Source organism: Camelina sativa, chromosome 11, assembly GCF_030686135.1.
Source record: "Camelina sativa cultivar CO46 ecotype springtype chromosome 11, ASM3068613v1".
NCBI lineage: Eukaryota > Viridiplantae > Streptophyta > Magnoliopsida > Brassicales > Brassicaceae > Camelina > Camelina sativa.
The window spans coordinates 230732-255782 of NC_141890.1; the positions used below are offsets into that span (position 1 = coordinate 230732).

At 39.6% G+C, this 25051-nt stretch overlaps 6 protein-coding genes and 1 pseudogene across 8 annotated transcripts; 6 read left to right on the top strand and 1 right to left on the bottom strand.

Annotated features, from left to right (window-relative positions):
* The first annotated feature begins 155 nt into the window (after positions 1–155).
* On the top strand, positions 156–5916 carry LOC104720760 (transcriptional elongation regulator MINIYO). Its single transcript, XM_087471358.1, has 10 exons — positions 156–545; positions 767–1496; positions 1563–1678; positions 1798–1976; positions 2082–2187; positions 2281–2541; positions 2650–2838; positions 2996–5137; positions 5249–5458; positions 5553–5916. The coding sequence occupies exons 1-10, from the start codon at positions 375–377 to the stop codon at positions 5706–5708; spliced, it is 4260 nt and encodes a 1419-aa protein (XP_087327484.1). The 5' UTR covers positions 156–374; the 3' UTR covers positions 5709–5916.
* Positions 5739–7423, top strand: LOC104720758 (heterodimeric geranylgeranyl pyrophosphate synthase small subunit, chloroplastic). Its single transcript, XM_010438637.2, has 2 exons — positions 5739–6510; positions 6604–7423. Exons 1-2 carry the CDS (start codon positions 6151–6153, stop codon positions 7204–7206), a joined length of 963 nt encoding a protein of 320 aa, XP_010436939.2. The 5' UTR covers positions 5739–6150; the 3' UTR covers positions 7207–7423.
* A 5908-nt stretch (positions 7424–13331) lies between these two features.
* LOC104720761 (serine/threonine-protein kinase STY46) lies at positions 13332–17855 on the top strand. The gene is made up of 15 exons (XM_010438640.2): positions 13332–13968; positions 14139–14253; positions 14466–14569; positions 14679–14804; positions 14901–14955; positions 15078–15188; positions 15426–15476; positions 15656–15828; positions 15924–16031; positions 16118–16191; positions 16299–16474; positions 16786–16881; positions 17070–17150; positions 17235–17288; positions 17377–17855. Exons 1-15 carry the CDS (start codon positions 13757–13759, stop codon positions 17605–17607), a joined length of 1767 nt encoding a protein of 588 aa, XP_010436942.1. The 5' UTR covers positions 13332–13756; the 3' UTR covers positions 17608–17855.
* A 364-nt stretch (positions 17856–18219) lies between these two features.
* Positions 18220–20079, top strand: LOC104727467 (uncharacterized; annotated as a pseudogene). Its single transcript, XR_015573043.1, has 4 exons — positions 18220–18495; positions 18606–18749; positions 18842–19541; positions 19731–20079. The product of XR_015573043.1 is annotated as an uncharacterized LOC104727467 (transcript).
* A 39-nt stretch (positions 20080–20118) lies between these two features.
* Positions 20119–21364, top strand: LOC104720763 (uncharacterized). 2 transcript variants are annotated; one of them, XM_087471364.1, is made up of 5 exons: positions 20119–20291; positions 20388–20470; positions 20573–20709; positions 20828–20909; positions 21015–21364. In XM_087471364.1, the coding sequence occupies exons 1-5, from the start codon at positions 20252–20254 to the stop codon at positions 21129–21131; spliced, it is 459 nt and encodes a 152-aa protein (XP_087327490.1). In that variant the 5' UTR covers positions 20119–20251; the 3' UTR covers positions 21132–21364. The 2 variants fall into 2 exon arrangements, with proteins under 2 accessions (XP_087327490.1, XP_010436944.2); XM_010438642.3 differs by having other exon boundaries at positions 20161–20309.
* LOC104720762 (protein EIN6 ENHANCER) lies at positions 21238–22499 on the bottom strand. Its single transcript, XM_010438641.3, has 3 exons — positions 22193–22499; positions 21647–21714; positions 21238–21552 (listed from the first exon to the last, which is right to left on the bottom strand). The coding sequence occupies exons 1-3, from the start codon at positions 22497–22499 to the stop codon at positions 21421–21423; spliced, it is 507 nt and encodes a 168-aa protein (XP_010436943.2). The 3' UTR covers positions 21238–21420.
* Positions 22030–25005, top strand: LOC104729157 (putative hexosyltransferase MUCI70). The gene is made up of 7 exons (XM_087471360.1): positions 22030–22838; positions 22982–23167; positions 23279–23350; positions 23458–23648; positions 23722–24137; positions 24261–24445; positions 24522–25005. The coding sequence occupies exons 1-7, from the start codon at positions 22751–22753 to the stop codon at positions 24893–24895; spliced, it is 1512 nt and encodes a 503-aa protein (XP_087327486.1). The 5' UTR covers positions 22030–22750; the 3' UTR covers positions 24896–25005.
* The last annotated feature ends 46 nt before the right edge of the window (positions 25006–25051 follow it).

The following is a 25051-nucleotide window of genomic DNA, read 5'->3' on the forward strand; positions in this document are numbered from 1 at the left end:
AGTAGTCCCTTCCTTAGCTCTCGTTAAGACTGATTCTGGCCAAGTCCTAGAGAAGAACTTGATGCACATCACATACGTCTCTCATCATTAATCATATATGTTCATTGTAGAACAAACTCTCCTACATATAACTCTGCAGTTAATTGCATAGAATAGGAGGATTAGAGTTGTCGATGTTCCAATATTTCACTTGTTGTATGTTAATTTTTGTTTTTAAATAAAAAAGGTTAGAAGGGGTATTTTACACTTTTCTTATTTTTCCTTCTTTTTTTTTTTTTGTTCTTTTCTAATAAGACGCAGTCAATCAAACACAAAAAAATAAGCAGAGGGAAGAAGAAGAAGTGTAGAGGATCTTCTAGAGGGTTTAGACAGTGATGGAGCAGAGTAGCGGGAGACTGAATCCGAAAGAGGCCAACGTCTTGTCGAGCCTTGTCGGGAGCATCGTGGAGAAAGGTATATCGGAGACTACGCCTCCAAATAAGCCGATTCCCCCGAGACCCTCCCTTCTTTCCTTCCCCGTCGCTCGTCATCGTTCTCACGGGCCCGTAAGCCTAATCCACTCTTACTCCTAGGGCTTTTCTCAGTCAATTTGCTTTGGCTTCTTTTAGATTTTTATTAGGATTTATTTTCTTCTACTGTTTAATTTAGTACTTGAGTCCACCAACTTGTTTACCCTAATCCCTGACCAATTGGATTTTTCTAAAAATTCAGCTTTTTGTTTCATCTCATTAGATTTTATTTTTTTCCTCATGTTTTGATATTGTAGCATTGGGCTCCTCCTGTGGCACAACCTAATGACGATGAGGAAGAAGAAGAAGAAGAAGAAGAACGTTTCATGAATTCAGACTCCATTTCTGCTTTTGCTAAACCGCTTCAAAGAAAGGAGAAGAAACACATGGAGCTCAGTAGGTGGAAAGATATGGTCTCTGGGGATGATCCTGCATCCACTTCTCGCCCTAGGAATGTTAAGATCATTGAGACCAAGTCTCTCTCTCTTGCTCCCCCCGACGACTTAGCCACTAACACTTTACTGGCTAATCCTGCTCAGAGAGACTTTGTTACTCAGAGACCACCCTCTATTGAGGAAAGGGTTTCGTTCGGCGCTTCTCCTCCCTTATCTGTTTCGAATGGACGACTTGGGACTAGACAGGCGTCTTCATCTCTTGAGAGTGATATTGATGTAGAGAACCATGCAAGGTTGCAGACTATGTCACCCGACGAGATTGCAGAAGCACAGGCTGAGTTATTGGACAAGATGGATCCTGCATTACTCAGCATTTTGAAGAAACGAGGTGAGGATAAATTGAAGAAGCGAAAGCATTCACTGCTTGGAGTTTCCTCTGCCGAAGAGGCAACAAAGAATTCAAAAAAGTCGGCGTTAGCCCAAGGATTCTTGTGGGATACATGGACTGAGAGGGTTGAGGCTGCCAGGGACTTGAGATTTTCTTTTGACGGTTCTGTTGTTGAGGATGATGTTGTCTCAGCAGCTGAAACTGGTGAGTAGAGAACAATTCAACTGAAACTCATTACAATCTTAGGGTGCTTACACGTTGAATGTACAGGTGAAAAGTTGTCTGGGGTTGGATCTGCTGCTGAACGTGACTTCTTGAGAACTGAGGGGGACCCTGGTGCAGCTGGCTACACCATCAAAGAAGCTATTGCTCTTGCACGGAGTGTGGTATGAATGGTTATATTCTTTTTTGCCTCCAGTTTGACTTAAGCTGAACAAAACCTGTGGGACTTCGGTTTTTTTGGTTATTACTGCTCCTTGATTTGTCTGTATTATTGATATGTCAGATTCCGGGGCAAAGATGCCTTGCTTTGCATCTGCTTGCATCTGTACTCGACAAAGCTTTGAACAAACTTTGCCAGAGCAGAATCGGCTTTACAAGGGAGGAAAAAGATAAATCCATTGATTGGGAAGCCATCTGGGCTTATGCCCTTGGACCAGAACCTGAGCTTGTCTTAGCATTGAGGTAATTACTTGATGGGTGTAATGTGAGACTTATTTGTGAAATTACTACTCATATATCATAAATTGTTTGTTCTTATCAATATGAGTTTCTTTTTTTATTCTTTAGGATGGCTCTTGATGACAATCATACCTCTGTTGTTCTAGCATGTGTAAAAGTGATTCAGTGTCTACTGAGCTGTTCTCTTAACGAGAAATTCTTTGATATTTTGGAGGTATAGTTGATTTTTTTCACTACAGAGATGTTATAGTCCTCAAAGAACTTGATTCTATATGTTCAAACTGATAAATTCCATTTCTGTTTCCAGAACATGGGACCACACGGAAGGGACATCTTCACGGCGCCGGTGTTTAGGAGTAAGCCAGAAATTGATCTTGGCTTCCTCCGTGGTTGCTACTGGAAGTACAGCGCTAAACCCTCCAATATTGTTCCTTTCCGTCAAGAGATCATGGATGACGGGACAGAAGATACAGAAACTATTCAGAAAGATGTTTTTGTAGCCGGACAAGATGTTGCTGCTGGTCTTGTCAGAATGGATATCCTTCCAAGAATTTATCACCTTCTGGAGGTGAGATCACTATCTGTGCGTAAACTCAGCAAGGAAAACATTCTTGTTGTGTTGCTTTACCAGTTGCTTACTTTTCTAGGATTTGTTTTTTTCTGTTCATCATTACAGACAGAACCAACAGCAGCCCTTGAGGACAGCATAATTTCTGTTACTATTGCGATAGCAAGGCATTCTCCAAAATGCACAACTGCAATCTTGAAGTATCCCAAATTTGTGCAAACAGTTGTAAAAAGATTCAAATTGAACAAAAGAATGGACATTCTTCCTTCTCAGATCAATTCTGTCCGCCTCTTAAAGGTAATATGGCTCTGCTACTCTGCTAATACAAAATTATCTTGGGGCTCGTCTTTGATGTTTTTTGACAGAACCTGATTATAAAAGTTTGTTAAGATATCAATCCTCAGAGCTATTATATAACCTTCGTTTTTCTTTCTCTCTATTTAATTTCACTAAGGTGTTGGCCCGGTATGATCAAAGTACTTGCATGGAATTTGTGAAGAACGGGACTTTCAACGCCGTCACGTGGCATTTGTTTCAGTTCACCTCCTCTCTTGACTCATGGGTGAAGCTAGGGAAGCAGAACTGCAAGCTTTCATCTACTTTGATGGTTGAACAGCTCCGGTTTTGGAGGGTCTGTATCCATAGTGGCTGTTGCGTATCGCGCTTCCCAGAGCTCTTCCCAGCTCTGTGTCTGTGGTTGACTTGTCCATCATTCGAAAAGCTCAGGGAGACAAATCTCATCAGCGAGTTTACTTCTGTGTCCAAGGAGGCCTACCTGGTCCTTGAGGCTTTTGCCGAGACACTTCCAAATATGTACTCACAAAACCTTCCGCGGAACAAATCTTTGACTTGGGACTGGAGTTATGTTAGCCCTATGATTGATTTAGCACTAAGCTGGGTATCATTGGCCCCTCAATTACTCGACTGGGAGAAAGGAATCGAACATGTCTCTGCGTCCACTACGTCTCTGTTGTGGTTGTATTCGGGTGTCATGCGTACAATTTCTAAAGTCCTTGAAAGAATCTCTGCCGATGGAGAGGAAGAACCTCTACCATGGCTGCCGGAGTTTGTTCCAAAGATTGGCCTTGCCATCATCAAGCACAAGCTTCTTAGTTTTTCCGTTGCAGAAGTAAGTAGATGTAGAGAAGACTCTTCCAGGTGTTCTTCTTTCATGGATTTTTTGTGTCTTCTAAGAGAAAGATCACAAAATGATGAACTAGCATTAGCTTCTGTGAGTTGTCTTCATGGGTTAACGCGGACTATCGTTTCCATCCAAACTCTGATAGAATCTGCTAGATCTAAGATGACAACTCCTCATCAGGGATGTACTTCCACTAGAGATGAATTTGTGCTTGCAAAAGGAATACTGGCAGAGTCTCTGGCTGACCTAACATCTGTGTCAAGCTCTTTTAGAGATTCTGTTTCATCAGAATGGCCCATCATGCAATCCATTGAGCTGCATAAACGAGGTGGACTGGCCCCTGGGGTGGGACTTGGTTGGGGAGCTAGCGGTGGTGGGTTTTGGTCAACCAAAGTTCTGTTGGCACAGGCTGATGCCGGTCTTCTGAGTCTTTTTCTTAACATCTCTCAGATTGACGCGCATAATGATCAGGGATCTGTTGGCTTGATGGATAATCTGAACTCCACTTTAGCTATGTGCTTGATTGCAGGTCCAAGGGATCATTTACTTGTGGAAAGAGCCTTCGACTATGTCCTTAGACCACATGCTTTAGAACACCTGGTCTGCTGTATCAAGTCAAAGAAGAAAACCATATCGTTTGAATGGGATTGCAGCGAAGAGGATTATCATCGTATGAGCAGTATGCTTGCTTCTCACTTCAGAGATAGATGGTTACAGCCAAAGGAAAAATCTAAAGCCGAGAAAGGAGCCAGTGAGGTAAAGAAGGACACAGTTGGACTGGAGACGATTCATGAGGACGGTGAAATGCCAAATTGTTCGACACAGGATAAAAAAGTAGACTCCTCGATCACAGAGTGGGCTCACCAGAGAATGCCCCTACCTCCGCACTGGTTTCTCAGCGCCATTTCAGCAGTCCACAGTGGTAAAACCTCAACAGGGCCACCAGAATCCACAGAGTTTCTTGAAGTCGCGAAGTCTGGAGTTTTCTTTCTTGCAGGACTTGAGTCCTCGTCTGGTTTTGGATCGCTTCCGTCTCCTGTTTTGAGTGTGCCATTGGTTTGGAAGTTTCACGCTTTGTCTACCGTGTTGCTTGTTGGAATGGACTTCATCGAAGACAAGAATACTAGGAACTTGTACAATTTTCTGCAGGAGCTCTACGGGCAGTATCTTGATGAAGCGAGACTAAACCACCGTGACAATGAGCTCTTGATGTTCAAGTCAGACATTCACGAGAACTACTCTACTTTTTTGGAGATGGTCGTGGAGCAGTATGCTGCGGTGTCATATGGTGATGAACTGTTTGGCCGGCAGGTATCGATTTACTTGCATCAATGTGTGGAATCCTCAGTTCGACTTTCAGCATGGACTGTGCTCTCCAATGCCAGTGTTCTTCAGCTTCTGCCAAGTCTAGACAAATGCTTGGGAGAAGCAGATGGTTACCTTGAACCGGTTGAGGTAATTTGCCCCCAAAAAAAAGAAAAAAAAAAGAGAGGGTATAAAGTGTTGAATAATGGCATGTTTATGAGTATCATCGACTAAGATAAATTGGTACTATTGATATTGCAGGAAAACGAAGCAGTCCTTGAGGCGTACCTGAAGTCATGGACTTGTGGAGCCCTGGACAAAGCAGCGGCGCGGGGATCAGTAGCCTTTACACTCGTTCTGCATCACTTTTCATCTTTAGTATTCTGCAGTGAAGCCAAGGAAAAAGTATCCCTGCGGAATAAGATTGTGAAGTCTCTGGTCAGAGATGTATCGAGAAAGAGTCATCGAGAGGTAAGTTGAATGAAAACCCTGGCAGCTATTGTGGTTGTTGTTTGTAGAGCTGAGTGAGTACTGAAGATGAAAATAACAAACCAATGTTTTGCAGGGGATGATGCTGAAACTGGTGGGGTATAGTAAAGGGGTTGCAGACGCCATGGAAGAAACGAGGGAGAAAGAGAAAAGATGGGAGGTGTTGAAAGAGGCGTGTGAAGGGAACTCCTCCCTCCTATCGGAAGTGGAGAAGCTCAAATCCGCCTTCTGAAAGCCTAGTGGGTGTCATCAAAGAGAAGGAGAGAGGAAAGAAAGAGAGTGTGTTGTGTTATCGTAACTCTTTCAGTCTTTCTTGCTCTAATTTTGATTTGTTCCGAGCTTAGTGTTGCAGAAGAAGAGCTGTGTAATTAAATCCAAATACATTTGGGAGCTGATGATGTTTGTTTTGGGTATGTAAGGATAGGATGGATTCTCCAAAATTCTGACAAAAGTCCAATTAGCTTAGCTTTTTTGACTCCAACATCTGAGTCATGCGACACTAGCTAGTACTTGTACTACTAGTCATTCACTATCTCCATCAAAAAGTGTTTGCTTCGTTTCTTTTATGGCTTTAACCAAAAGAAAAATTTAATCTTTGTTAAGAGTTTTAGACAATTATTTGGTTGGTATTATATCGTCTCTGTCAATCTCTAGTTCCATCTCAATCCAAGGCGATGTTGTTTAGTGCTTCAGCGACACCACTAGTGCCCAGCTTGTGTCTTCTTGCGGCGGAGAAACCCGTCAATCGTCGTCCTATGATGATGAGACTCTCAGGCGGCGGAGCAATTGGGTCTCCTTCATCGTCTTCGAATTTCGATCTGAAGACGTATTGGGGAACTCTGATGACGGAGATCAATCAGAAGCTCGACGAGGCGATACCGGTCAAGTACCCTGCGGGGATCTACGAGTCGATGAGATACTCGGTGCTCGCACAAGGCGCCAAGCGTGCCCCTCCAGTCATGTGTGTTGCCGCCTGCGAGCTTTTCGGTGGCGATCGCCTCGCCGCTTTCCCAACCGCTTGTGCCCTTGAAATGGTCAGTTTTATTATGTGTCAATTGCAGTTTGTTGTGATCTCTGATCTGTAGTAATGGAAATGAATCCAATTGAATCATGATGATGATGATCAGGTCCACGCGGCTTCGTTGATACACGACGACCTCCCCTGTATGGACGATGATCCTGTCCGCCGAGGAAAGCCATCGAACCACACAGTCTACGGCTCCGACATCGCCATTCTCGCCGGCGACGCCCTCTTCCCACTCGCCTTCCAGCACATTGTCTCCCACACCCCTCCCGACCTTGTTCCCCGTGCCACCATCCTCAGGGTCATCGCTGAGATTGCCCGCACCGTCGGCTCCACTGGTATGGCTGCTGGCCAGTTCGTCGACCTCGAAGGTGGCCCCTTTCCTCCTTCTTTCGTTCAGGAGAAGAAATTCGGAGCCATGGCTGAATGCTCTGCCGTTTGCGGAGGCCTCCTCGGCGGTGCCACTGACCATGAGCTTGAGACTCTCCGAAGGTACGGGAGAGCCGTTGGGATGCTCTATCAGGTTGTGGATGATGAGAAGAAGACCGATGGAGCTATCCAAATGGCCCAAGAGCTCAAGGATAAGGCCAAGAAGGAGCTTCAAGTGTTTGACGACGACGACGACAAGTATAGTGAAGAACTTGTTGTTCCTCTCCATACCTTCGTTGACTACGCTGCTCATCGTCATTTTCTTCTTCCCCTCTGAATTTTCTTGGGCCTTATACGGGCCTTTCTCCCTTCTTAATGGACTCTTCTCTCTCTCTCTCTGTAGTAGTATCCTTCCTTCTCTCTTATTTTCATCCCACTGCTTTCTGATATATATACTTTATCTTCAGCTTAATTTACATGTCATCCACATTCTACTGTGTATATTTGTACATTTAGGAGCGATCTAATATAATTACTACTCTCTTTTATTATTATTATTTTTTTTCTTTTTCTTTATTTTAATCTAGTTGATTTGTAAACTGTTTGAATAAGTAATTTTTAGTTTGTTTTAGACTACGACGTACTGTACATGTTCTAATTAAGATAATTGCGAATGTGACAATAATTAGTATAGTCCTAAATTAAGAGACCTAAGCCAAGTCTATATGTTTCGCAAAACTATTTCCACTATTAATCGTTGGCCATCTTATCCAATATTCATACATCTACGTCATTTTCTACACTGATCTCCACGTTTTCTATACTTGTATATTCTCTCAATCAGGAAAAATAAAATTAGCATCGGTCTCTTTCATTCGGATGGGATTATCAATATTATTATACTTTCCCTATTACATTACGAGGACCGTCTAAGTCTAATCCGAGTTTGCGTACAAAACGTGTTTATTGGACTAATTTAAATGATCAACTTTTATATATTGTGCCAATCTCTTCGTGGGTTATTATATTGCTTATAATTTACTTTTTAAAAATAGAAGAAAATGCTTTCGTGATATTTTGTATTTCTCAACTTATCTACCTAATGTTTGTACAAACTAATTCCATATTCATATATTTATATCAACATGCTAAACTAGTGGATTATTATACATTTATACTGTATTATTAAAAAAGTAGGGCGCTTACATTTCTTTGTTACTCTTTTGAACGAGCAAGTTTTGTCAGCTTTAGTTGAATTAGCAGTACTTTAGCTGAATTACATCAAGTGATAGTTTTATATATAATACATATGTTTTGAATTTCAATTAATTAGGTTAAGATAAAACAAAAAACAAAAAAAAAAACGTGTAGGCAGGCTTACAACTAATGTATGAGACAACACAGTCGACACCATCAGAATTTGATGTCTCGATTCAATGAATCTCTATTATGTACATATTTTCCCACATTTGTTTAAATTTTCATAAACAGTGAACAGACCGAGGAGTAATAATAACAAGCTTATAAATACATATGTAATGTAATTTGGCTCATGATAACTTTGTAACATATTTGAAAAAAGGTTTAAAATATTGGCCGTATCCATTTGCAGGATCCTTGACCTACGGTGTGTGTCACTCGATCATTAGGGTTTTATCATCATGGAAATAAATAAACGTTGTTAAAAATCTTCGTATTGTTTGGTGATAATATAAACTTTTCCGTGTGGTGATAAATGATAATATTATCTAAGTGATCATCGTCTGACATAGCGTTTAGTCGTTGAATCTTAAAATTATCTTGGTACTTGAACGATGATGAATAAATAAATATACACATGTATATTTCCATATTTGATTGCTTCATGCATGATGATATGAATATGAGACACATGAAAATAAACTTGACACGCGACCATACATTATAGTTGATGAAACACAAAACTTAGGATACATTGATTGAATTAATTGCGATTTTTTTTTGTGGATTACCACACGGGTTATATAATAAGAAGTGAATGCGGTTATGTGGATTTTACCAAACTGCTGATTGGGTTGTACTTATACCTTAGCATTGATCGCATTCGTATGATGGAATTTGTTTTCTTTTTTTTTCTTTTGTGGGTATCAATGTTAAGTATGATAGAATTTGTTAGGAAAAAAGTAGAACAAATCGAGGCATAATGTCTATCTAGGTAAGAGTAAGATCATTGATTTAAAATGAATTTGCGTTTAGTAAAGAAGAAGAAGAAGAAGAAGAGAAGAGGCGAGAGAAATTCATTGGAGAGCGTTGGGGTTGATGTGGGATGGATTGCAACTTTAGACATATAAGTTAGAACGACGACAAGTCGAGGCTTCGCTGGCCGTCCCGTTAGTGACCTTTGGTGAGAGTAAAGGGGCAACAATCCACGTGGGCTGAAATGCAGCCATGTGCTGCCACATCATCGTCATTGCGACCAATACCTCTTAATATCTTTTTCAATGGCTGTTAAAAATACTTAGTTAGTACTAGTTGAGAGTTTTGTGATTGATTAATAACGACCGAATCAAAGTGGTTTATTCCTTTTTCTGGCTGCCGCATCTTTAATCATCTCGATCTCCCTCTGGTCAACTCCTTCCTCCTCGAGTCTCGAGATCGTTATATATGGAGTTTTTTTTTTTATATAATAACGAAAAACAAAATAATTTAACCTCTCCAAATTAAATATGACCAAAAGTTTTAAATCATTCGGCGTCGGATCACTGCATTACGACGAAGTGCTTAATATCGTATCGAGATATGAGTGGGTAACCATTAAAAAAAGAAGTCTATGAAAATGTAATTAAGGGCTGCGTCTCCATTGTGTTATTATTTTACAATTTATGCGTGTTTTTGCCTGATCAATAGTTTAAAGAGAATGTTGTAACTTCAAGTCATTTTATACCAAGAATTAATTAAATTAAAGAGGGATTGCATTATAACGCGCATAAGACATTTTTTTATTATGATATAGTATAGTAAATAGAAGAGGAAACCATGCATGCACCACGTGGTACCCCATTATGTTATGTATTAGCTAGGTTTACGATAATCTATATTCTTTTTGGTTGACAACACAGGTTATATGATAATATAAACTTTAAAATTTTGGATCATGATGATATGGGCTACTTTAGTGAGTCGAAATATACAATACAAGATAGTTAATGACATTCCGCCAAATCAACAAGATTAACCCGTGCGTGTTAGCATAATAATATATTATATACACTATATCACAATAGCTGCTCGTAGGATGATACCGTTAACTTGCAAGTAAAAATAGATGAATATGCCTTAAAATTAAGAATACAAATATATATATATATATATAGTTCTATTAGCATTGCAGAAGATGGTTATAATGGGAATTATACAGTTTTGTTTAGTTTAGGGGGGAGCCGGGCCGGGGAAGATGATAAAATATATAAAAATTAAAAAGAAATGAGAAAAATGGTGGAACTAGTAAGGTAGTAATGGAAATGTCTCTCCAAAGATGGGGGGAAGGGAGTCACATGCGATGCGACTTGCGAGAGAGAGACGTACGTTAAGTCGTAAAATATAAATGTTTGGGGGCATTCTCCGTCCATTTCTACTCCACATATACAGACTATACAGTATGTTTTGTTTGTTCTGAGATACATATTCGTTGATGTGTGGGTGCAAGCTAGATTAACATACACTAATTACAAAGGCAAGCAAATCTTATTATATAAAGTTTGATGACAAAATTACTAATTAACGAGATCGTGACACGTGTCAATTGTATCATTTCAATTTTACTTTTATTAAAATTTAAAAAATAAAAATATAAAAATTCAAAACCTACCGTAAAAAAGTATTATATAAAAGTAAAATAGAGAAAACAAAATTACTCAGTAACAAGATCGTGACACGTGTCAATTGTATCATTTAGATGTTGACATATGTCAATTCTAAGTTTATTAAAATTTTATATAAAAGTAAAATAGAGAAAAGAAAACCTAATTTTATTTAAAAAAATTTAAAGAAAAAAAACCTACAGCTTTAAAATTTTAAAAAGATCATTATAAGGAGATTATATATATATAGATATCAATAAATTCAAAATTATAATATAGTTTATTTATTTTAATTTTAATTTGCTAATTTTACAAGAAAATTTACTTTTTATATATGATAAAAAATGATTGTGAAAATATACAATTAATTACTGTTTCTAAAAAAATGTAAATACTCATCTTTACATAAAGAAAAAGATGGTTGAAGTAAAAAAAAAAAGATAGATAGTCTCATATTTTTCTCCACCAACCAAATAATTTATTCAAAAGGACTGCTATTGTAATATCTAAGATAGGAGTATATAATATTAATATATGCGTTTTTATAACTATAAAAATGTTAAAGTGAAGAGACATATAATAGGTTATTTAATGTATTCGTAAAGACAATTTGTTGGTAGTAGTAAGGACTAAAGAGTATACAGTAAAATATATGTGTGTACAAATACACTTTTATTGGTAATGTATATCGTAGATTTGTAAATAGATATACATTGGTGTATTATAGCAAAAAAAAAACTATTTTCTATAATTAAAAGTTTATATCTTTACTTTTATACATTGTTTTTACTTATGAAAAGAATTAAATATATATTATTTGTTAAATTTAATTTTATTTTAATAATTTTGAACTCATCTACAACTATTTTCTTTAACTAAAAGTGTATCTATATACTTTTTTTTTCAACCAAACAATAAATTAAAAGAAAATTCATTAGTTAGTTGTCCAAGCTGGAGGGAAGGGGTTTACAAAAGAAACTTCAGAGATAATAAACACGGAGCACGGGCAAGACAATCTGCCTTCGTATTTGACGCACGCGGGATCCAAGAGATATAGAATAGTGGAAAGGACTCCAGCGAGTTAAACTCATCGAGAAGGTTGGAGAAAGACGGTCAATCTTCAGGGGCTTGCACAATAGTGAGTAACTCAGCACAATCAGTCTCGAAATGTGACAAGCGATCCCTGCAGCACGTATCCGCTCCATGACTCACAACAACGCTTCTAACTCCGAATGTAGGGGGAGAGGCCATCTTAGACACTTGGCCCCCAACAATAAGGTTCGCTCCTCACCAACGCGACACTACCAGCCCAATCCTGAATGCACATTGGTTGCTTTCCCAGAACCATCAATCTGACAACAAGGTGAAGAAACCTGGACATCTGAAGACGGAGATGGAGCTGAAATTACCGTCGGAAAAGAGAGCGCCTCTTCCCAGGCTAACTTATCGCCCAAAGCCTGAGCAATTATATCATTCGCCTCGATCTCTAAACCTTGAAAAACTTTTTTATTTGTGGCCTTCCAGATTGCCCATAAAATCTATGGTAATTGAAGAAGTTGATTAGGACCACCCTGTTGAGAGGCACCCCTCTAGAAAACAAAATCTAAATTCGAGTACACCGATTTATATGGAAAACCTTCTGACAAGACCATAGTCTGAGATAAATCCTAAACTTCACACAATCGAAGGCATTTAAAGAAAACATGATTAATAGTCTCAATTGCAGAGTCGCACCATTTACACCAAATATCATATTGGACAACTTCGTGTATCAATTTAATTTTATAGATAGGTTGTACTTACTAAAAAAATTATTTTATATTCTTTGTTAAAATTAATTTTATTTTAAAAGCTCTAAACCCGCACATCGAACGGGTCCTAATCTATTATATATATAAACAAACAAACAAACAAAGAAAAAGAAAAACATTATCCGTCCGACAAAACCCACGAATATGCATGGTGTAACAAAATCGGCACCACATTTTTTCTTTTGATTGAATTAACTAATAATATATCCAAATTAAAAACTTAGAAAAAAAAAAAGGCATGCAAAAAAAGTTAAGAAGTAGAAAAAAAAAAAAGAACAAATGAAAAGGGATTATGTGTACTCCATATTCAGCATGTCATGTAATGTTGGGGGAAATAGTAAAAAAAAAAATATATTAGGAGGTGGAACCTGATCCGGATAAGTCTATTTTATGTCTGCGTGGGGTCGTCTTCTTCTTATTTGGAGACTTGGAGTAGAAGAGGGGGGCCACATTAACATGTACTACTAACTACTACTAGTATAGTATTACTGTACTAGTAACAACATACCAACAGTAAAACTGCATGCATAGGAGAGAGAAAGAGAGAGAGAGAGCGTATCTATGGGGGGGGGGAATGTGTTGGTTTAGGGATTTGATCTCTTCTTTCAATTACTCCTTTTCATGATTATTTGGGATAATTAGTAATTACGACGGATATTAAAAAATGTTTGAGGGAGGGGTGGGTGGGGATAATTGAAATAAAATAATTAAAATAACGGAGAGAGAGAGAGAAGCTTCGTGGAAATGACGTTAATAGCCCCTCAAACCTTTTCCTTCCTTAATATATAGAAGTTAAAAGGATCAGTATCGCCACGGGGGCATGACTCATCTTATACGCCGTCGTTTAACACCCCAATCCCCTATACTAAACTACTCCCTAAACCCAGCCAGCCAGCCAGCCCCATAAATAAATATAAAAAGAAATATAAAGAGAGAGAGCAGAGAGGAAGGAAAAAGAAGATAAAAAATAACAAACAACAAAAAAAAAGAAGAAGCGAATTAGCACCTCTCTCTCTCTCTCTCTCTCTCTCTTCAATTTCTCAAATTATTTTCTGTGAATTCTTCTGATCTCTCTTCTTCCAAATCGTCGGTATCTGTAACGATCGAAAAAAAAACCAAATAGGAAAGGAAAAGCCTCTGATTCTCACATTTTATTCACATCCATCTTCTTCATTTCCACCTTTCCCCTTTCTCTTTTTATAAACAAAAAGAAGAGTATCATCGTGGTTGGTCGTCAATGGTGATGGAGGACAACGAGAGTTGCGCCAGTCGCGTTATTTTCGACGCCTTACCTACCTCTCAGGCTACCATGGACCGCCGCGAGCGCATCAAAATGGAGGTCTTCCACGAGGTCCTCCGCCGTCTCCGTCTCTCCGACGACATCCCCGACTCCCACCTCCCTTCTTTCCAGGACGAGCTCTGGACTCACTTCAATCGCCTCCCTGCCAGGTTTCCCCCCCCCCTCTCTCTCTTCTTCTTCTTCTGACCCTTTTTACATATCTCTCTGTCTCTGTCTCTGTATCTCTGCTGCATGTCCCATCCATGATCCATCCTCGTTTATATGTGCTCCTTTGAATTTGTTTGATAAATGAATGTGAGATGATGATTGATTGATTTAGGTATGCTTTGGATGTGAATGTGGAGAGGGCTGAAGACGTTCTCATGCACAAGCGCTTGCTCCTTTCTGCTTATGATCCTCTTAATAGGCCTGCCATCCAAGTCCGTCTCGTCCAGGTCTGTCCTTAGCTTCCTCTTCAGTCTTTACCAATCGTATACATACATATATATATATATACCCATCAACCATCCCCATCTCTCTCTCTCGGCTTCCTTGTTCCCCGATGATGATCCCTTCATCTTTTATTTTTGTGTTGCCTCTGTCAACTCTTTTTTTTTGGGCTTGTCTCTCGACTCACAGGATCTTTGGTGACTGATCTTTTCTTAAGGTTCAACCTCCTGCTGGGACTTCACCTGACTCCACTCCCTTGGACTCTTCTTCCTCTTCTTCTACTAACCAGGAACCCGCTGATCCTCCATTACCAAGAAAAAGGTTTGTTTTTTCCTCCTTTTTTTTCTTTCTATAACATAAAAAATTCTCTTTGATCAAAACAAACCAACTAATAAGGGATCAACTAATCTTCTTTTGATTCATCTTCCAGCATTCATCCTCCCCCTGCCTTTGGTTCTTCCCCCAATCTTGAAGCTCTTGCTCTTGCATCTCCTCTTTCCCAAGACAACGACGACGACGGTGACAATTCCGTTCATAACAATGCCCTCTATTCACGGTACTTCCTTCCTCTTTTACTACTCTAGCTACACACAAATCACCTGTTTTTCTTCTGGCAATGATTGTTCAATTCCCAATCTTTGTCCAAATGCAGGCCCTTGCATGAGATCACTTTTTCCACTGAAGACAAGCCTAAACTCCTTTTTCAGGTATATAATAAGCTCATTGCTTGCTCCTTCAAAGACAATTGGTGTTACCAAGTTATATTCACATTAGTTACAAGGAACTAGGTAGTATGATCTTTTTAACTTAGCTACTGTAAATGATCCAGTTAACTGCCTTGCTTGCTGAGCTTGGGCTAAACATTCAAGAGGCGCATGCTTTCTCTACAACTGATGGCTACTCACTAGATGTTTTTGTTGTTGATGGTTGGCCCTACGAGGTACTCTTTTTTTCTTTGTGTGTGTTCCTCTTATCCTTGTTTACTCTTCTTTATCTGTGCTCTACAGAACACAAGCGTGTTGGCAGGTGGCTGTAATCCCTTTCTTTTCAAGGGCTCTTTCAATTATGTTTTTTCAACTGTTTGGTGATCTAATATGCTGAAACGCAACTATCTGTGACATGCTAAAGGTTCCGGATTATAAAATGTGGTTGTCATGCTATCTTTTTTATTATTCAGGAAACAGACAGACTTAGATTATCATTGGAGAAAGAAGCTGCAAAGATCGAGGTACTTGTTTTCAGTTGCAAACTTTATCATCCACTGACAACCTTTTTCTTCCCAAATCACCTAATTGTGAATGAAATGGAGTTTGATAATATGAAGTCTTACGGGTTTTCATATTGAAACCATCTCACGCACAAATCTTGCCTTTAGACATTAATATTTCTTTCATCATACGTACTCAGTTGCAGTGCCAAAGCTGGCCTATGCGGCAATCCTTCTCTCCCGAAAAGGAAAATGGGCAAACAGGTGTCAGAACTCATGTTGCAATACCCAGTGATGGAACTGATGTTTGGGAAATCAACCTTCAACACTTAAAGTTTGGGCATAAAATTGCATCTGGTTCTTACGGAGATCTGTAAGTTGGCTGTATCTGTCAAACACATTGTCATATTAAGGTCCTCAGATATTAATCTCTCTCCTTTCTTTTTCTTTACCTTTTGTTTTATTCAGGTATAAAGGTACATATTGTAGCCAGGAAGTTGCTATCAAAGTCCTCAAGCCAGAGCGTCTTGATTCAGAGCTAGAGAAAGAGTTTGCCCAAGAAGTCTTTATTATGAGGTTTGTGTGCCTTCATGTCTGTTCCCTTGTATTTTTATGCGCAGATAAACGATAAGAGTATCATTCAAAAAAATTTCCGTTTTCAGGAAAGTTCGACACAAAAATGTTGTTCAGTTCATTGGTGCTTGCACCAAGCCTCCACATCTGTGTATCGTTACTGGTATGTTGCAGTGACCATATTTATCCGTATCATTCTGTTTGATGTCACGTTCTACGTTTACCATTTTTATTCTCGTTGCCCTCCTTTGACTCTCTTACATTAAATAGAATTCATGCCCGGTGGAAGTGTATATGACTATCTCCACAAGCAAAAGGGCGTCTTTAAGCTTCCAGCTTTGTTTAAAGTAGCTATAGATATTTGCAAAGGGATGAGCTACTTACACCAAAATAACATAATTCACAGAGATTTGAAGGCTGCCAACCTCTTAATGGACGAAAATGAGGTAAAAATCTCTATTTAGTGTTACATATATCTATTTATTTCTCCTCCATGCACACTATTAGCTCTGTAGTGGGAATGTATGAATCTGCATTTTTTCCGGTACATGTTTTGGTTATAACACTGCTCCATGTTAAGGCTCAAATGACATGTTCTGCTGCATCACATATGATATCTCCTTGAGCTAGTACTCCACGGGATGTATTTCATCATATTCTTTTCATTAACTAGGTGTCCATTACCTAGTTATTTCTTGCTCCTGTCGATAGCAGTTCAGTTGCGGATTCATATTCGTGTCTGGGTCAATTGTTACAGGTGGTTAAGGTTGCAGACTTTGGGGTGGCCAGAGTGAAAGCACAAACTGGAGTTATGACAGCTGAAACTGGAACATATCGGTGGATGGCTCCAGAGGTACGTTTGTCTTCATGCTCTTTATAGCTTTTGTTACGGACAATTTGATTTTCCAATCTTCAAATGTAAGAGAAATTTTCTTATTTCGTGGTTATACCTTAAAACACACGTACTGTTCTTTTTATCTATTGGCATATAGAAGATGGCTAGTATCTCAGTCTGACACAATGATTTTTGTTGCAATTCAGGTGATAGAACACAAGCCATATGATCACAAGGCAGATGTATTCAGCTACGGGATTGTACTATGGGAGTTGTTGACTGGGAAGGTACGTGTGTCTGAGAAAATAAAATATTTAAACGAGGGAGATAGAGAGTGTCTTTAACTAATGATGGGTTGATGTGATTGGCAGCTTCCATATGAATACATGACGCCATTGCAGGCAGCAGTAGGGGTCGTCCAGAAGGTAAGTAATAGGTGTGTAGAATGCAGCAGTTGTGGATGTAAAACGTTCAACCAAGTTAACAAAAAGTTTTTGTTGGTGTGAATGTCAGGGATTAAGGCCAACGATACCAAAGAACACGAATCCGAAATTGGCAGAGCTATTGGAGAGATTGTGGGAGCAGGATGCGACGCAGAGACCAGACTTCTCAGAGATCATAGAGCAGCTTCAAGAGATAGCCAAGGAGGTAGGAGAAGAGGGAGAGGAAAAGAAAAAATCGTCATCAGGACTAGGAGGGGGTATATTGGCAGCCCTGAGGAGAAGCACAACTCATCATCATTGATGGTTGGTTCCCCATTAGAAAGAAAAAAACTGTACAGCAATATGCAGATGATGTGGGCTGGCTGTATATGTTGGTGGTGTTGGTTTTCTTGATTCAATTGATTTTGATTTCGTTTGTAAGTCACAATTTATCTCTAAAAAGTTGGTTAATGAAAGAAAAAATCTCTACTTTTAGCATCATTAATTAAGAGACTAACACACAAACAATAGCATTGTAGTAAATACCATTAAAAGAAAAAAGACAAAAAACACCACCCAAGTCAAAATGAGAGAGAGAGGCTTCTTCGCTCGCGGCGGCCCCAAAACACAGACATATATATATAGAGAGAGAAGGAGAGAGAGAGAGAGAGAGAGAGAGGTAGTTGTTGTGAGTTCTCTGTTCGCTGGTCTCTTCTTCTTCAATTAGATGATGATATCTTTTGTCTTCAATTTCTTTCTTATTGAAAACTAGCTAGCGATTGTTTTTTTTTTTTTTTTGCTTCTACAATTACAAATGTTTCTACCTATAATAGGATAACTATGTTGATGGATGTTTTTACTGAAAGGCAACCAAATTATGTTGATGGATGTGTATACATTGGATTGGATGAAATCGCTAGCTCACTCACTGTAATTGATTGATTCTGTACTTTACCAGAATCTACTGCGGCGTCTGGGGCTTGACAAGAAGCTGGTTGAGCATGAGGGTTGTGTAAACACTGTGAGTTTCAATGCAGATGGAGATATCTTGCTTTCAGGTTCTGATGACAAACAGGTCATCCTTTGGGATTGGCAGACTGCTTCTGTCAAGCTCTCTTTCGATTCCGGCCACTACAACAATGTTTTCCAAGCCCAATTTATGCCTTTCTCTGACGATCGTAGCATTGTCACTTCTGCTGCTGATAAGCAGGTCCCTCCTCTTCTCTCTTCCTATCTTACTACTTGCTTTATGTTTCCCGCAAAAAAAAGTTGCAAACTTTATCTGAATCCCTTCCTCCTTTGCATTCCATTTCCTAACAGGTCCGCCATTCCCAAATTCTTGAATCTGGACAAGTCGAGACTTGTTTGTTGGGTAAACATCAAGGACCCGTCCACAAATTGGCTGTTGAGCCCGGTAGTCCATTCTCATTCTATACTTGTGGCGAGGATGGCGTTGTTAAGCATGTGAGTTTCTCACTGTTTTTTTTTTCTGTTCTGAACAATCCTTTCTCTTTTAACTTTTTTTGCTTTCTATAACAACATATTATTATTTTCAGTTTGATCTTAGGACTCGGGTGGCTACAAATCTTTTCACTTGTAAAGAAGCCAAGTTCAATTTAGTTGTCTACTTGCATGCAATTGCAGTTGATCCGAGGAACCCTGGTCTTTTTGCGGTCGCTGGCATGGATGAGTATGCTCGTGTCTATGATATTCGCAGCTATCGATCTGAGGACTGAGGGTTGGTATAACTTTACACAACCCGTCGACCACTTCTGTCCTCACCATTTGGTTGGAAGCGACCATGTAGGAATAACAGGTCTAGCTTACTCTGATCAAAGTGAGCTCCTCGCTTCTTATAGTGACGAGTTCATCTATCTTTTCACCCCTGATATGGGGCTAGGCCCAGCTCCATATCCCTCTTCAACTAAAACTCAGGAGAAGAGGAGTACGACGCCAACGCCAACTCCCCCGCAGGTGTATAAAGAGCACACGAATCGTGAAACAGTCAAAGGTGTAAACTTTTTTGGACCCAAGTGCGAGTATGTGGTTAGTGGTTCTGACTGTGGCCGAGTATTCATATGGAGGAAGAAAGACGGAGAGCTTCTCCGTGCCATGGCAGCAGACAAACATGTTGTCAACTGTGTAGAGTCTCATCCTCACATGCCACTCTTGTGTAGCAGTGGAATTGAAACTGATATCAAAATCTGGACTCCTGGAGGAAACGAGAGACCCTTGTCGCCGGGAAATATAGATCAGGTAATTGCCCTAACCTCTTGGTTGCTTTATATATATATATATATATAGATGTTTTTGACTGGGAGGATATGCCTTAAGTTAACAAGAATGTTACTTTGGATACAAAACATGTGACTGGAGGGGTGAAAATTTGGTACTGGCAGGTAAAAACTAATTTGTATGTACATGTTGTTTGCTTCTTGGAAACAGGATTTGATTTCTCGTACTCGATGGTACCATGAGTATATTGTGGATGATGATGATGATGATGATTCTGACGATGAAAGTAGTGATGAGAGTTCAGATGATGATGATGATGTTGGTGCGGAAGAAGAGGAGAATGGCGAAGCCGATGTTGGGATTACGAATGATGATGAGGACGACGACGGGGAGGGGTGATGATGGAGGATGAGAAATGTATAGAATAGTAGACATGTATTTTATGATCTAAACACAAAATAAAAACAGCATAAGTTAGATACTTTGGATGTTATCATCATCCTGGATATTTTGTCAACATTGATATAATATGCAAAACAAAAAAAAAATCTAAAACAAATGGGCTATAAAATTCCAACTATCCCAAAATAAAAGAAGTAATTGATACAACGGGCAACTTGTAAGCCCAAAACGGCCCATAAATCATCGAAGGCCATTCTTGGATATCTGCGACTACCGCGAGGTTATCATCAGCTTCGTCTTCCTCCAACGCTCGGCTCGGTTTAGGGAGGATGATGGTGGTTTCTCCGGGGCTTCTCACTAGTGTTTCAGGTGAGATATTCGCTCCAGGTGGCTTTCTATCCACTTGCTCACTGCTGTTTTGATCTTGTCCTTGGAGTGATCCTTCTTCGATTTTTGATTTTATAGGTTTAATCCGATTGGCTCCGTCACACCGGATTCAAAGACGCAATGAGTTCGGACCTAGTTGCTTCAAGTTTTCTGTGGATTCGGTAAATTTAAATTTCCATGGCCGTGTATTAAAAGACCAAAAGAACAGCTTAAGAAGCTTTTCAATTAGCTCTGAGTGTGTGTGTTTCCTTGTTGTTTTGTAGAGGAGTATCAATGGAAGAGTGAGTCATAAGCCGGTGGTAACGGTAGGTTGTTCTCGTCAAAGTTGGAGCTCTCATAACAAGCAGCCATCCGAAGAAGAAGAGCCATTATGGCTGAGCCTTCTTAGAGACATCGTCTGGTACTAAGAGAAAAATCAATTCTCTCACATCTTTTTTTTTTTTTTTTTGTTGCTGGAAGAGTCAGAATGTTGCATTGATTTTGCTTATGTTGTTCATCTTTCTCTAAAATTCAAAAAGGAGCACGAGATCTCTCTTGTCTTTCATGGCTGAGCAACCAAGTCAGCTCAAATACATAGAGTGGCCAAGTTTTACAAGCACGGTATGTTGTTGTTACACATACACATATTACATATGAGAAAGAGAGGGAGACTAGTTTGTAACTAACTTTATGTGTTAATGTTTTGGGGGGAACAAAAACAAACAGCTAAAGACAGCGACACTGAGTTTATGTCTGGTAGCCGTATTCATTGTAGCGCTATCATCGGTGGATGCTGCTCTTTGTTACATATTGACACTGATCTTGAGGAAAGCAGCCCCATGACCATATGAGGAAGGAAGGAAGGCAACAACATACGTAGTAGAGTTTGTCTCTTGGAGATACTGGTTGTTCATGTAGCCTTGAGAGATAGTTTAGTTTAGTATTGTTGTTCATGTAGAAATAATTCTTTGTATTAAGAAGGGTATACAAGAAGATGTACCCAAACCCAATGTGTGTGGTCTGTTTTAATTAATAGTACTCAAACAAAAGGGAAATCAAAACTAGTCTTTGAGTTATATAATAGTATTTCATATAAAAAGATCACAACTACATAAAGAGGAGGATAATGGTGCTACTTGAGAACAACAGCAGCATTGCGGATGGAGAGATACTGGTGGACTTGGTCGGGAGAAAGAGACCGGAGAGTCTTGAAAACATGGGCATTAGCATAACGGAGATTTGTTCTTGGGTCAGCATACGGTGCCTGCGTGTTGCGTGATCAGATGATTTGGATTAGAATCGAGAGAGATCTTAAAACAGCCAAGACTAAAAAATTAGCGAAGAAGGAGGAAGCAGACCTCAAATCCAGTAACATCGCAAATTCGCTTGCAGGGTTGAGTGGATGGAGGCGACTCAATGTTAACATCTGCGCAGTCAGTGTGATTCAATCAGAATCATAAACAGAAACAAAATCAAAATCCCACACCCCAATCTATTATACACTGATAGGTTAAGGATCTTGAGTGAATGGATAAAGAGGAAGCTGAGGCCAAAGGGAAGTAAGGCTCGAGCCTTGGGGAAGAGTTTGCCAAAAGAAGAGAGATGTAGCCAAGTGTGGGAGAGCTTCTGTCTTAGTGAGAAGGTTTACTGTTTAATTCAATTAAGCTGTTGCTGTGTCGTTTTGATCCTAAGATACATTGAGGGTCTGTATTTAAGATGGTTGCCCGATTTAGGGTTCTTCATCAAATAAATAATCAACAAAACAATTCCTAATCTCTTTCTTCTACTTCTCTCTACCTCTAATCTCTTCTCTTTATCTTCTATCTTCTCTCTAATCTTCTATCTTCTCTTCCCTTAATCAATTCTGGTTACTTTGGTTAGGGTCAAACCTAACATACACTTACAATTGGGAAGGTCGGGAGGACAATTGTCAGCTTGAAGAATCTGCTTGAGGTGTTTCCACCTTCGCGTAGATTGGCCTTTCGGGTACTTTTCTGAGGATTGCATCTTCTTGAAGCTCAGACGCGAAGACACCACTATATCTGCCTCCATCAACTCTCTCTCTCTTCGATTTCGATCTCTAGTTACTTCTCTGTTCTCTCTACTAATTAAAACATACAGTAGTAGTACTAATAAGCCTGAACCGGTCCGGTCCGGTCCGGTACAGCGAATGAGCAATTGTAGTAAACCGAGATCGGCAATTACATACATTGGGGGAAGGAAGAAGGCGAATTAGTAACGGAGAAATTAAAGCGTTTCTTCTAGATCCATGGGATTCGTGATTCGTCCATCACAAGAAGAAGAAGAAGCAGCTAAGTAGATTTTATAAAGCTTCGAGATTTCAAATCCGTAATCCATAATAAGAGAGATCTGTTTTTTGTCATCTTCATTCGCAAATATCTGGAATCATCAAAGCTCTCTTGTGCTTAGCTAATGTGTGTGTTCTTGAGCCCATCATCATAATGATGAGTGACTCTCAGCGATCACTTTCTGTGCGGTTGAGCCGCCGCGGTGAAAGGACCACCTCTCTTCATTACCCTCAATCTAAAGGTCTCCTCTCTCTTCTTCTTCTTCTTCTTCTTCTACCTTATAGTTTCCATTGATTGATTCATAGAGATTGACCTATTATTATTATTATTAATACTCAGTCTCCTGCTGGCTCAGCTAATCCCATGATGTTATATATTGTTCAGATGATGATGGTGAGGCAGGCTTCTTCTCTCCGTCCAGACTTCACACTGACTACACTTTGAAAAAAATATGGAAGGCTGGCTTCCTCCGCTTGCTTCTTGTTGGAGGCATTCTCTGGATGCTTCTCATTCTCTTTGCCCTCTTGTTTCATGTTTGGTCTTGTCAATCTTCTCTTTCTTTCTTCTCAGGTCAGTATCCGATATCCCTACTCCCTCCCTCATTCTTTACCATCTTCTGCATTGGATTATTATTATTATTATAGTAACCTTTGAATCTTCTTCCTTTTGCTATTTCACCAGCTATATGCAACAAAGAAGGCCGACTCTATGTCATCTTAGACACTATTGGCTTTGTACCAAAACCCCAGCACCGTCAGTTTTCAAACTTACCTATCTTTTTTTAGCTTCTGCTTTCTCTCTATCTATACTCTCTCTCTCTCTCTCTTACCAACTCTTCTTTTGTGTTTTTTTTTCTCTAGGATGCCCCATTCCTCTTGCTTATGACCCTGATAAGGTGCTCCTTCCCACTGCAAAAACCCCTGATTCTATTGTCACAAATCTTACCTACATTACAGAGGATGATTCCTCTAACTCTCCCTTTCCTCTATTTGGCGGTAACATCAGCTGGTCTCAACGCCAAGACAGCTTTCAACTCAAACCTCAGATGAAGGTTCAACCATTAGCTAAACTTCTTCCTTCCTACTATATAACTTCCAAAATATTGACAACCCGAAGTGTTTCAGGTCCATTGCGGATTTATGCCACGTGGTGGGGCTGAAATGTCATCTCTCGATAAAAGATACGTCAAGAAATGCAGATTTGTGGTTGCCACTGGGATATTCGATGCTTATGATGAACCCCACCAGCCATCGAACATTAGCGACCGTTCCAAGAAGCTCTTCTGTTTCCTTATGGTGTTAGACGAGGTCTCTCTCGATTTTTTGCGAACAAATACTACCGTGAGGAAAGATGCTCAAGGAGGCAACTGGTTTGGCATTTGGCGTCTCATTCTACTCAAAACTCCTCCATATGATGAACCTAGGCGGAACGGTAAAGTCCCCAAAATCTTAACTCACAGGTTATTCCCTGAAGCACAGTACAGCATTTGGATTGATGGGAAAATGGAGCTTATTGTTGACCCCTTGCTTATGTTAGAAAGGTATGAATTAATGCACAAAAGGACACAATGTTCATCAGCACAGGATTTATATCTACTATCAGTCTATGCGTTACCAAAGAAAGTGCTAAAAAGATGCATATTCCTGTTTCATCTCATTTTCAGGTATTTGTGGCGTGGGAAGCATACTTTTGCCATCGCTCAACACAAACACCACCGAAATATATATGAGGAAGCTGATGCGTGCAAGAGGAGAAAGCGATACGCCCGACCTCTGGTTGATCTTCATATGAAAATTTATCGATACGAGGGTTTGGAACCATGGAGTATCAAAAAGGGCACTGTTAGTGGTAAAGTCTATAGCAAAAACATCAGTCTCATCATGTGCCTTAATGATTACTAACCTTCTTCTCTTGCGTTACACAGATGTTCCAGAAGGAGCAGTGATCATAAGAGAGCACACTGCAATGAACAATCTGTTCAGCTGCCTGTGGTTCAATGAGGTGCACCTGTTAACACCGAGGGACCAGCTAAGCTTTGGGTACGTAGTGGACAGACTAAAAGGAGCCTTCAAGGTGTTCATGTTCCAGAACTGTGAGTACAACTCTCTCTTCGAACTGCACCCTCACATCCGAGAGCATTCCTCGAAGATCGAGTGGGTCAAGAGTCTTAAGGAACTCAAAGGGAAAGGAGAGAGTTTGAAGGAAAGTCGAGGTGGCTTTGGTCTCTGGACTCCTTATCCTGGGGACCTTGATTCCGTTGAGCTGCCAAAAGTAGTTAGAACTTCCAAAGCTGGTTGAGGCAGATACATACATAATACACTAGTTTTTAACTTTGTCTCATGGTTCTCTCTCTGCGATTTTGATATAGTTCCGAATTTTCCAATTTATAAAATACAACGCCTTTTGAATTCTAGTAGCAAAACGCAAATTGAAAATAAGAAATAGTTGCATTTG

What these genes read in the sequence shown, in the direction of transcription:
- LOC104720760 (XM_087471358.1), top strand. Translation starts at nt 375, where the DNA reads ATGGAGCAGAGTAGCGGGAGACTGAATCCGAAAGAGGCCAACGTCTTG. An exon ending in GAGCTTGTCTTAGCATTGAG is followed by an intron (nt 1,977 to 2,081) that starts GTAATTACTTGA and finishes TTTATTCTTTAG; the next exon opens with GATGGCTCTTGATGACAATC. An exon ending in GAATTTATCACCTTCTGGAG is followed by an intron (nt 2,542 to 2,649) that starts GTGAGATCACTA and finishes TCATCATTACAG; the next exon opens with ACAGAACCAACAGCAGCCCT.
- LOC104720762 (XM_010438641.3), bottom strand. Translation starts at nt 22,499, where the DNA reads ATGTATGTAATTGCCGATCTCGGTTTACTACAATTGCTCATTCGCTGT. An exon ending in TCCTCCCGACCTTCCCAATT is followed by an intron (nt 21,715 to 22,192) that starts GTAAGTGTATGT and finishes CTGACTGCGCAG; the next exon opens with ATGTTAACATTGAGTCGCCT. An exon ending in GCGATGTTACTGGATTTGAG is followed by an intron (nt 21,553 to 21,646) that starts GTCTGCTTCCTC and finishes CGCAACACGCAG; the next exon opens with GCACCGTATGCTGACCCAAG.
- LOC104720761 (XM_010438640.2), top strand. Translation starts at nt 13,757, where the DNA reads ATGGTGATGGAGGACAACGAGAGTTGCGCCAGTCGCGTTATTTTCGAC. An exon ending in TTGATGGTTGGCCCTACGAG is followed by an intron (nt 15,189 to 15,425) that starts GTACTCTTTTTT and finishes TTTATTATTCAG; the next exon opens with GAAACAGACAGACTTAGATT. An exon ending in ACATCTGTGTATCGTTACTG is followed by an intron (nt 16,192 to 16,298) that starts GTATGTTGCAGT and finishes TACATTAAATAG; the next exon opens with AATTCATGCCCGGTGGAAGT.
- LOC104729157 (XM_087471360.1), top strand. Translation starts at nt 22,751, where the DNA reads ATGATGAGTGACTCTCAGCGATCACTTTCTGTGCGGTTGAGCCGCCGC. An exon ending in AACTCAAACCTCAGATGAAG is followed by an intron (nt 23,649 to 23,721) that starts GTTCAACCATTA and finishes GAAGTGTTTCAG; the next exon opens with GTCCATTGCGGATTTATGCC. An exon ending in CAAAAAGGGCACTGTTAGTG is followed by an intron (nt 24,446 to 24,521) that starts GTAAAGTCTATA and finishes TGCGTTACACAG; the next exon opens with ATGTTCCAGAAGGAGCAGTG.
- LOC104720758 (XM_010438637.2), top strand. Translation starts at nt 6,151, where the DNA reads ATGTTGTTTAGTGCTTCAGCGACACCACTAGTGCCCAGCTTGTGTCTT. An exon ending in CCGCTTGTGCCCTTGAAATG is followed by an intron (nt 6,511 to 6,603) that starts GTCAGTTTTATT and finishes GATGATGATCAG; the next exon opens with GTCCACGCGGCTTCGTTGAT.
- LOC104720763 (XM_010438642.3), top strand. Translation starts at nt 20,252, where the DNA reads ATGATGGTGGTTTCTCCGGGGCTTCTCACTAGTGTTTCAGGTGAGATA. An exon ending in CTTCTTAGAGACATCGTCTG is followed by an intron (nt 20,710 to 20,827) that starts GTACTAAGAGAA and finishes AAATTCAAAAAG; the next exon opens with GAGCACGAGATCTCTCTTGT. An exon ending in GGCCAAGTTTTACAAGCACG is followed by an intron (nt 20,910 to 21,014) that starts GTATGTTGTTGT and finishes AAAAACAAACAG; the next exon opens with CTAAAGACAGCGACACTGAG.